The following is a 12,101-nucleotide window of genomic DNA, read 5'->3' on the forward strand; positions in this document are numbered from 1 at the left end:
TCCTCCCTTCCCTTGTACCACCTTCTTTTTATCTATGTTTCTTTCCTCCTCTTATATTACAATTAAACAACTTACAAAGAATAGTAAAAATCATAAAAATGTTTAAAGCAAAAACTTCACCATGACCAGTGCCAAGTAAGCAATCTAAGCTTTGGCTCTTTTTTGCCCTAACAGATGGATAGCAGTAGCCAAAATACATTGGAATTAATACTGCCAGTTTTTCCATCAGAATAAAACTCCCTTGGAAATTCTATTGAAAAGTAGAAAAAGAATTCTAAATCAATAAATTAGTAGTCATGCCACTAAGAAATCTGAAATATGGGTGAGATCTAAATTATGCTATATAGGTTAAGCTAGATCTAAATTGTGCTATATAGGTTAAGACAGGTGATATAACTTATGCTATATCCTATAAGAGAGGATTATATAGCTGAAGGATTGCTAGAATGAATAATTCTAGCTATTTCTTATCAGTGTGTCCTTATCTTACCTACAAATGGGAAGTTATAATAGTGTAATTTATAATACATAAATTAAGGATATATTTGATTTGTTGTGGGAATAGAGACAATTACTTTGTTGAATTAGCAACACACATCATATTTACTAATATATGTTTCCTTCTCTTTTCAAAGTTGCAAGCAATGCCTTAGAAAGCTTTCACTTCAATAATTTTATCTTAAAAGTCAGAGGAGTGGTAACACAGTCACACAATGAGTCGCAGAGCAAATAAAACTTCTTGCCTTGTTCCTTAGTAACTTGCATAGGACTTGTCTATAGCAACAATTCTGAAAAAGTTCCCCCATGGAAAGGAAATGTAATAATCTGAATTTCAAGAAATGTCTCATACAAAATGAAAAATGATTTCAAGCCTCTGCAGTTGGAGAATTGGCTCTCAGTGATGCATAATGTGCTTAGGATTTAACTGTTTCACAGTTTGGTGACCTTCAATGAAATAACATCCGTAATAATTACAATGGCTGCAATATGAATACACAATCAATACCCATCAGACACCGGGGCTCACTAAGGCTCTTATTGTTTCTCTCATGCACACACACTGTGAAAGAAGCATCCCAAAGCCCCATGTTTACTTTTCTAAAATCGTGTTAATTTCTTATTTATTTCAGGCATTACTAGAGACTCAAAATTTACTGCGCACTCAGGTTGCAAATTTTACCTTCAACCTTGGATTTTCAGGGAAGTTTTACCACACAGGTAAGAAGCAGCTTTGTGTTCTCAGGCAGCTACATCATAAATAGGATTTAGGATTGTAAATGTTTCATAAGTACTAAATGTGGGATGTCTATATTGCTTATGAGAGGGCAACTTTGATGCATTGTGTGAGTAGGTGGGTTAAAAAACCAACGAGTTTGTATTGTTGGCAAGAGCTACTAATATCAAGGGCAAATGAGGAAGACTGACTTTTGAATGCTGTAAGAGGAACCATCATCACGGTGCCAAGTGTCCTATGTACCCTTTGCATGTGTCATGTAAGCAAATGCTCAGTGTAAGGACAATGATAATGATAAAGATTCTATAATGAACCTCATTGGGCAGCATTTTTAACCATCAAATGTTTGAGTAGATAGATAAGATACATTCATATATATTATTTTCATTCAGAAGACACCTGCTGATGAAACATGGATTTTATAGACTCAAAGAAAGGCAATAGACTATAAAGGTCATGTTATTAATTTACCTTCATTTGAATGATTTTGTTCTAAAATGATTTCAACTTAATAGTTCTGGTATCCATTAAAATCCTTACAATTAGTCATGCATTTTCCTGCCTCAGTCCAGTCATCTTTCTGTTTATTCTCAGCCCTACACAAATTCCCCAAACAGGCTCTTTATTTTCTTACTTTATATTCTTCCACATCTTAGTTCTTTGCATTCTCACATTCAGATTTTGACATTTTATCTTCAGAATATTAGCCTTGTGCTATATTGCATGAGACAACTATGCTCATAAAATGTATTGTCTTACATTCACAGACATAACAACGGTAAAGCATGTGTTGGGGCCTCTGTAAAGGAGACAACCAAGATCTGCACCTACCTGGGCATTTCGGCTGTAAACTAAATGCTTTAAGAAGAAAGAAAGCTGTAGGTTCCTAGCATCTTAACAGAAACATTTCACAGCCATCTCCATGTACCCATGCCACTGATTGACTCGCTAAAAATATCAATGCACAGGTAGCCTCTAGTCACCCTAAGTGCAGCTTTCTTATGCAAAGGGACTGTCAAAGGCAAAGCTCAGCATGATTCGTTAGCAGAGCGAATCACCAATGTCTTATTTGTTTTTTCCTGATGTGTGGTCTTCTTTTTGTTCCACTTTGGAATATTTAAATTTGTTTAAAGTAATTGGATGGAAATTAGTACTTAGGCTACTTGATAAATCAAATAATTGTACATTTTAAATGGCATTTTTGCAAAGAGATTGGGCCATCATCTCTGCACAGGTGAGGTGATTCCAGCTTACAGTTTTGAAGTAGTCGTTGTTTGGTAAATTTTCTTCGAGAATCTCCTGAAAAATGAGTTCAGCACTAAGAAGCTCTAACTATGATGTTATAAAGCAGATAACTGTGACAACTGTGTGTGTTCACGCAGGAGGATAAAGCTATAAGATTATTTGGAGTTCATAAACAAACAGTACTATTTTGTCTTAAAAAGATTCATAGTAGAAATAAATCCATTTTTTGGACTGAAATTACTACATAACCAACTCATCTTTTTTTTTTTTTTGATTTATTTATTTATTATATGTAAGTACACTGTAGCTGTCTTCAAACACTCCAGAAGAGTGGAGTCAGATCTTGTTACAGATGGTTGTGAGCCACCATGTGGTTGCTGGGATTTGAACTCTGGACCTACGGAAGAGCAGTCGGGTGCTCTTACCCACTGAGCCATCTCACCAGCCCCCAACTCATCTTTTATTTCCTTTTTGTGCTCAGACATATTAAACCTGCCAGATGTTAATGTTGCTAGAAGTTATGGTATTTCTCGTTTCTTTTTAATCATCCTGTGCATGTGAACAATATATATCCATTAAAAAATTAAACAGGATACTATTTGTTAATATTTCAAAGGTAGTTATTAAAATACTCCCCCAGCCAGGCGTGGTGGCGCACGCCTTTAATCTCAGCACTTGGGAGGCAGAAGCAGGCAGTTTTCTGAGTTCTAGGCCAGCCTGGTCTACAAAGTAAGTTCCAGGACAGCCAGGGCTACACAGAGAAACCCTGTTTCGAAAAACAAATTAAAAATAAAATACTCTCCCAAAGATACATTTTAATTTTTTCTTTTAAACAGATTTGTTGACTTTGAATTTGAACTAGCCTAGCCAAGAAATGATGGAAGAAACAGTCAGTAATGTTATAATATGGTAATAGCTCACTTAGCAAATAAGACATTTTATATATAAATACATGAATCTTAAAAATGTAATTTTCTCCACATAAATATATAACTTTATTTAACAATTGTGTTGTGTTGTCTAAAGGAATATTTAAAATTATTTTTCAATTGTGCAATAATAGCACATTGAGTTCATTTTAACACATTTAAGCTACCAAAGTTGTCTCAAAAACTGGATGTTGTGATGCCCTTTGTCATAATGGTATGTCTCACCCTTACCTAGTCACAATCCTATCTGGAAAGTTAACATTCTAGAAAAGAAGGTTGAAAGGCCAGAAAGCTCATTTCTTCTGTGTGTTGATGGCTGTGAAGTGTAACTATGGAGAGGTAGCTTTGTGTGTTCTCTCCCCAGATGATCTGATTTCCCAATATGTGAGGATGCTGATTGATAAGCCTCGTTTTTTTAAAGACATTTAATCTCATGTTTCTAGTATAGTAGGGATGACTGCTGCAAGCATTAGGCTTCTCCATGTATTAGCATTTATCATGGTTCCTTACCTGTCCACCTCTCTGACCTTCACATGTTAAAGCCAATCTCGCCTTAAAATGTCATATTATTAAACCTCCCCTGATAGTCTTTCACGCACAGGTAGCAGATTGAATGAGGAACACATGGTGTTGATTAAAAAGGAAAAAAAAAATAGAAGGGTGGAATTTAGAATGAAATTTTTGAGTCTGGAAATGTTTACCTCTTGATCGAAAATGCATCATGAAAGCATCCCGGAATGAAAACCCCTCAGTTCAGGCCTCTCTCTGAGAGTGCTGCTGATCCTGGTTCTCACTGGACATGATGTCCTGTGAGAATTATTGTGGTGATTATAATTTCATAATGAAGAAGACTAGATCTGATCACTAATTGTCATGAATGATGTTTAGGAATTAGATCAAGATCGTCTTCCCTGGTTGTCAGTTTACTCCCTAAAATTTCACTTAATTAAAAATGTGTTAACCTCCAAGATGAAAGAAGGGAAATTGTTATGTTAGTTTTGTGGTGTTCTTTATTTTCTTTATACATTGTGGATGAAAAGATACTCAATGGAAACAGACGAGTTGTGTTGAAATCAAGGATTTGACATTTTACCAAGTATATAAACACACACAAACTACTTAACCATTCTGTGCCTCTGTTTCCACGTCTCCAAAACTGTGTGACTAATATCATCTCCCATACATGAATCTGTAAGTTCTTATTATGAGTACTCTTGAAAGTATTGTCTGTGAAATACTAACTTGGATCTATTTTCTAATTTTAGGATAGTAGATATCTTTTTATACACTTTTATTGACTAATAAGAGTCAAACAGGTGGTTACTGTGGGTGGCTGTATATCCATATTGGTGACATGGCAGACACTAAATAAAAAGAAAAATGAGAAATATTTTTTCACATTTAAAAATTAGACTGTTTCATACAGAAGGGGCAGATTTTTATGCAAAAAGAGAATATGGTACCAATGGAATGTTCTCAATCTTATTCGCTCTGATGGCTTCACTATCACATCCATTAATCTATAGTTCAAATCTCGCTGAAAGCATTTTTTATTTGGGGCTGAATGCATTTCTTTATTTTATTTTTTAATTTTATTTTTTTAATTTTTATTCCATGCTGTAGACTTTAGTAGAGCGCTTGCCCCATGTTCAGAGTTCAGTCCTTAGCAATGACAAACACAAAATCAAAAACCTCATGTTGAGAGATTTAAAGATCTTTGGGGATCATGTTATTTTCTCACAACCATGAACCTTGAAAATTAATGGCAAGGAGTAATCTTCTTTCGTGTACCTGACTGTGACATAAAACCTCTAGGAAACAGGAAAAGAGGCATCATGTTTAAATAACAAGTAAAAGCTTTATCGGAGCAAATCTAATTTAATACCTTTAACTGGTTTCAATGTAGTCATATGAAATACAAATAACATTCTAGCCTGTTACTTAAGCATACATGAGTATTGTAGAAGTAAGTGCTTTGACTGGCAAAGTATCCCATTTTCACTTAAATTTGAAATCACTTAAAATTCTACTGTGGTCTACCAGCACAACTTGCTATCATATTTTTCATTAAGCTATATAAAGTGTCAAGGGTCAACCTCATGTGGCTCTAAATTATATGACGAGCATAAAATAAGAGGAAGGTTGGCAGAAATTAATGTATGATACTTAAAAAGAAGGAAGCTGAAAAATGTCACTTTCAACCTTGCCTAGAGTGTTTGTAAATTAGCATAATCTCTGATACAAAATTGCTGATATTTTATGATTATATCAATATTCCTAAAATTGAGTAATTGACCTTGTTCCTGGTCCAGGGAGGACTCTGTGATTCCTGCCATGCACAACAATGATGACAGAGCTGAAAGAGAATCAAAGCATTTCCTAAACACTCTTGACTAAGAGAAAAACAGGCTGGGGTTTTTTGGGGGGAGTGGGGGTGGGATGGGGACTAATAATTCTTTATTCCACTGTGACAATAGCAGATCTTTCAAATTCATGGTTCAGTCTGTTTAGTTACACACATAAGAAACACCTAGCATAAGTATTGCATCTGTGGGAATGATACATGATTCTTAGCTTGGATTTCAATATCTGATGATCCTCATACAATAACAAAAAAAGTCAGTGAACTGGGAGTCTGATACCACCAGTATTAGACAACTTATAAACATATAAATGTTGCCTGCCCAACCCATTCATAAGACTTCTTGAATATCCAGACTTCTGTTCTTTAACTCTATGTGGTAGAAGCCTAAGGTCTTTGACTATTTTTCCAGAAGGCAAAATTAAGTTATTTTATTACTCAGTGTTCTAGGATAGTAGTATGCTTCAAGTGCAGCTTAGTAAGACCCAGTGTCTGACTTTAAAAGGTATGATTCATACAAGCTACATCTTTAAGAATATGGAAAAATATATCACTTAAAAACAAAGCAATTAAACATCAGCTGATTTTTAGATGTTTGATGTCATTGCACTTCTATCTGTAAGTCACAACATGAAGCACTTTCCTCAGTCCATCTCCCTGACCCTTTACTAAAACTTTACAGCAAAAGTATTCTCACCTTTGTTTTAAACAAAGAAACTGGGACTGAGGAGTATATTTATTTAAGATCAAATAGTTAATAATGTAGAAAAAAGGGACTTACTTCCAGGAATTGAATCCAAATTTCATTACCCACTTCAAACCATTTCTTACATGACTGAGGAAATCTTCTTCATAGAACACACAAATGGAACATTTGAAGAACCCTTTAAAATTATATTAATACATAGTCCTCTAATTTAATCTTAAAAAAAGAGAGAGAAAAAAACAGAGCACCCATCTATTAAACATAGTGTGTTAGCAAAGAGTAAACTAAACAAAGACAAACCAGAAGCCAGAAAACTTTTAGTTTACATATATAGTGAAGGAGTTTGAAATTATATGACAATTATTGCATGAATAAATTAATGACATTTTTAAATATGCCTAAATTTTATAAAATTCTACAAACTACAGATAACTTCATATAGCAAAAAAATAGTTTTGAATACCTGCAATCTGATGAATTCTCTTAGAAATAGATATTTTTCCTGTTTTGATTTGAATTATAACATTACAGTGCTCTTCTTGTACATTGGGTTGTAAATTGTTTCTATAATGAGAAATTCATATTAATTTTCAATTATGAAAGAAGGTTTCTTTTAGAAATAATTATGATTCATTGTTAAAGATTAATGAAATTGTTAAGATTTATATAAACTTTATTATAAAACAAAGTTGAATTAAAATTGGAAATATATATGTATATATATATGTATATATATATATATATATATATATATAGAGAGAGAGAGAGAGAGAGAGAGAGAGAGAGCATTAACTTGACATATAAAAAGGCAAAAGTACTTAAAGAATAAATATTTTACCTTTAAAATAAACACAAAAAGATTTTAACAATAAATACAAAAACAATTCCCACTAGTTAGGTCTAAAAGATGACTATGTAGGATGTTCTATTTACATTTTATTTTATTTTGCCTGTATAGATTACTTGTATTTTTCACAGTCCTTCAGTAAATTTATGGAGCTTTCATGATCAGAAGAAATTTCATCAAATTTTCAACTCAGTTGTAGGTACACATAGAAAAAGAATGAGGAAAAAAATACCCATGGAAAGAGTTACAGAGACAAAGTTCCGAGCTGAGATAGTAAAAAGGACCATCCAGAGACTGCCCCAAGTGGGGATCCATCCCATATATAACCACCAAACCCAGACACTATTGCATATGCCAGCAAGATTTTGCTGACAGTACCCTGATATAGCTCTCTCTTGTGAGGCTATGCCTGTGCCTGGCAGAAGTGGATGCTCACAGTCATTTATTGGATAGAACACAGGACCCCTAAAGAAGGAGCTAGAGAAAGTAATCAAAAAGCTAAAGGGGTCAGAAACCCTATAGGAGTCCCAACAATATGAACTAACCAGTACCCCACAGAACTGTGTCTCTAGTTGCGTATGTAACAGAGGATGGCCTAGTCGGCCATCAAGGGGAGGAGAGGCCCTTGGTCTGCAAAGATCATAAGCCCCAATACAGGGGAATGACAGGGCCAGGAAGCGGGAGTGGGTGAGTTGGGGAGCAAGGCAGGGGAGGGTATGGGGGACTTTGGGGATACCATTTGAAATGTGAATGAAGAAAATACCTAATAAAAATGTATTAAAAAAGAAAAAAGTGATTTCTGATCAAGCTCCCTATATACATTATGAACTCATTGTGAGCATGTATCCTTATTACAAGTTGGAGCATCTTCTGGGTATATTCCCAGGAGTGGTATTGCTGGATCTTCCAGTCATACTATGTCCAATTTTCTGAGGAACCGCCAAACTGATTTCCAGAGTGGTTTTACCAGCTTGCAGTCCCACCAGCAACAGAGGAGTGTTCCTCTTTCTCCACATCCTCACTAGTATCTGCTGTAACCTCAGATTTTTTACTTAGTCATTCTGTCTGGTATGTGGTGGAATCTTAGGGTTGTTTTGATTTGCATTTCCCTGATGATTAAGGATGTTGAACATTTTTTGGGGTGCATCTCAGCCACTTCGTATTCCTCAGTTGAGAATTCTTTGTTTAGCTCTGTACCCAATTTTTTAATAGGGTTGTTTGGTTTTCTGGAGTCCAACTTTTTGAGTTCCATATATATATATATATATATATATATATATATATATATATATATTGGATATTAGCCCCCATCAGATTTAGGATTGGTAAAGATCTTTTCCGAATCTGTTGGTTGCCTTTTGGACTCATTGACAGTGTCCTTTGACTTACAGAAGCTTTGCAGTTTTATGAGTTCCCATTTGTCAATACTTGATCTTACAGCACAAGCCATTGGTATTCTGTTAAGGAATTTTCCCCCTGTGCCCATATCTTTGAGGCTCTTCCCCACTTTCTCCTCTATAAGTTTCACTGTCTCTAGTTTTATGTGGAGTTCTTTGTTACACTTAGACTTGAGCTTTGTACAAGGAGATAAGAATGGATCAATTTGCATTCTTCTACCTGCTAACCACCAGTTGAGCCAGCATCATTTGTTGAAGATGCTGTCTTTTTTCCACTGGATGGTTTTAGCTCCTTTGTCAAAGATAAAGTGACTATAGGTGTCTGGGATCATTTCTGGGTCACATGTTCCACTATGTTCATATAGCCTTATTTATAATAGCCAGAAGCTGGAAAGAACCCTGATGTCCCTCAACAGAGGAATGGATACAGAAAATGTGGTACATTTACACAATGGAGTACTACTCAGCTATTAAAAACAATGAATTCATGAAATTCTTAGACAAATGGATGGATCTGGAGGATATCATCTTAAGAGAGGTAACCCAGTCACAAAAGAACACACATGATATGCACTCACTGATAAGTGGATATTAGCCCAGAAGCTCAGAATCCTTCTTAGAACAAGGAACAAAATATCCACGGAAAGAGTTACAGAGACAAAGTTCAGAGCAGAGACTGAAGGAATGGCCATCTAGAGACTTCCCCACTTGGGGATCCATCCCATAAACAACCACCAAACCCAGACACTATGGCAAATGCCAACAAGAGCTTGCTGACAGGAGCCTGATATAGCTGTCTCCTGAGGGGCTATGCCAGTGCCTGGCAAATACAGAAGTGGATGTTCACAATCATCCATTGGATGGAGCACAAGGTCCCCTATGAAAGAGCTAGAGAAAGTAGTCAAGGAGCTGAAGGGGTTTGCAGCCCATAGGAGGAACATCAGTATGAGCTAACCAATACTCCCAGAGCTCCTTGGAACTAAACCACCAACAAAACAACAACAACAACAACAAAAAACCCTAAAACAATACAACAACAACAAAAAAACACATGGTAGAACTTGTGGCTCTAGCTGTTAGGTAGCAGAGGATGGCCTAGTTGGCTATCAATGGAGAGGCTCTAGGTCTTGTGAAGGTTCTATGCCCCAGAAAAGAGGAATGCCAGGAACAGGAATGGGAGTGTGTGGGTTTGGGAGCGGGGAGGGGGGGAGGATTTTCATAGGGGTAAATAGGAAAGGGGATAACATTTGAAATGTAAATAAAGAAAATATCTAATAAAATAAAAAATAAAAATAAATACAAAATGAAATCATTGTGATAAATAAATAAAAAGAAATCATTGTGAGTAATATATACATTATACACAGGCACACAAACAACCCACCCCATATATATATATATATAGATATATATATAGATATATATAATCTATAACTATAACTATAACTATGAATATATATATATATGTATATGTATATATATATATATATATATATATATATATATATATATATATATATATATATAAAACCAGGTGGTCACAGTTGTAAGGATCATCAGTAGTGTGTATTCATGCTACTTCCTCTGTGTTCTACAGAACCCACCACATCTTACTCATGCCCCAGTCTCTGATGTAATGTATACTAAACTCATTCTTTTTCTGTTTAGAAAGTAGCATGAATAATTAAACAAATCTTACAAACAGCCATTTTCATTTCCTGTTTTACAGGAACCGAAGAAGAGGATGAAGGTGACGACCTTCTGCTGAGGTCTGTGGATGAATTCTGGTGGTTTCCTCACATGTGGAGTCACATGCAGCCCCACCTCTTCCACAATGAATCATCTTTAGTGGAACAGATGATTCTCAACAAAGAATTTGCCCTGGTGAGTACACATAATTGTCACATTTCTCCACTATGGCTGTGATCTTTTTTTTTTTTTTTCCCATTTTTTATTAGGTATTTAGCTCATTTACATTTCCAATGCTATACCAAAAGTCCCCCTTACCCACCCACCCCCACTCCCCTACCCACCCACTCCCCCCCTTTGGCCCTGGCGTTCCCCTGTACCGGGGCACACAAAGTCTGCGTGTCCAATGGGCCTCTCTTTCCAGTGATGGCCGACTAGGCCATCTTTTGATACATATGCAGCTAGAGTCAAGAGCTCAGGGGTACTGGTTAGTTCATAATGTTTTTCCACCTATAGGGTTGAAGATCCCTTTAGCTCCTTGGATACTTTCTCTAGCTCCTCCATTGGGAGCCCTGTGATCCATCCATTAGCTGACTGTGAGCATCCACTTCTGTGTTTGCTAGGCCCCGGGATAGTCTCACAAGAGACAGCTACATCTGGGTCCTTTCGATAAAATCTTGCTAGTATATGCAATGGTGTCAGCGTTTGGATGCTGATTATGGGGTGGATCCCTGGATATGGCAGTCTCTACATGGTCCATCCTTTCATCTCAGCTCCAAACTTTGTTTCTGTAACTCCTTCCATGGGTGTTTTGTTCCCACTTCTAAGGAGGGGCATAGTGTCCACACTTCAGTCTTCATTTTTCTTGAGTTTCATGTGTTTAGGAAATTGTATCTTATATCGTGGGTATCCTAGGTTTTGGGCTAGTATCCACTTATCAGTGAGTACATATTGTGTGAGTTCCTTTGTGATTGGGTTACCTCACTCAGGATGATGCTCTCCAGGTCCATCCATTTGGCTTGGAATTTCATAAATTCATTCTTTTTAATAGCTGAGTAGTACTCCATTGTGTAGATGTACCACATTTTCTGTATCCATTCCTCTGTTGAGGGGCATCTGGGTTCTTTCCAGTTTCTGGCTATTATAAATAAGGCTGCTATGAACATAGTGGAGCATGTGTCCTTCTTACCAGTTGGGGCTTCTTCTGGATATATGCCCAGGAGAGGTATTGCTGGATCCTCCGGTAGTACTATGTCCAATTTTCTGAGGAACCGCCAGACTGATTTCCAGAGTGGTTGTACAAGCCTGCAATCCCACCAACAATGGAGGAGTGTTCCTCTTTCTCCACATCCTCGCCAGCATCTGCTGTCACCTGAATTTTTGATCTTAGCCATTCTCACTGGTGTGAGGTGGAATCTCAGGGTTGTTTTGATTTGCATTTCCCTGATGATTAAGGATGTTGAACATTTTTTCAGGTGCTTCTCTGCCATTCGGTATTCCTCAGGTGAGAATTCTTTGTTCAGTTCTGAGCCCCATTTTTTAAGGGGGTTATTTGATTTTCTGAGGTCCACCTTCTTGAGTTCTTTATATATGTTGGATATTAGTCCCCTATCTGATTTAGGATAGGTAAAGATCCTTTCCCAGTCTGCCAGTAGCCAACATCAAAGTAAATGGAGAGAAGCTGGAAGCAAT

The 12,101-nt window shown here is 36.4% G+C and overlaps 1 protein-coding gene across 4 annotated transcripts in view; it reads left to right on the forward strand.

Moving 5' to 3' along the window:
• Ndst4 (N-deacetylase/N-sulfotransferase (heparin glucosaminyl) 4) overlaps positions 1-12,101 on the forward strand; it is a 324,323-nt gene that overhangs the window by 156,264 nt on the left and 155,958 nt on the right. For all 4 annotated transcript variants that reach the window (XM_006501859.2, XM_011240189.2, XM_006501860.1 and 1 more), the window contains 2 exons: positions 1,131-1,218; positions 10,450-10,604. In XM_006501859.2, coding sequence (XP_006501922.1) covers positions 1,131-1,218; positions 10,450-10,604 — 243 coding nt within the window. The remainder of the gene's footprint in view (positions 1-1,130; positions 1,219-10,449; positions 10,605-12,101) is intronic.

Source organism: Mus musculus, chromosome 3 (assembly GCF_000001635.26).
Source record: "Mus musculus strain C57BL/6J chromosome 3, GRCm38.p6 C57BL/6J".
Classification (NCBI taxonomy): domain Eukaryota; kingdom Metazoa; phylum Chordata; class Mammalia; order Rodentia; family Muridae; genus Mus; species Mus musculus.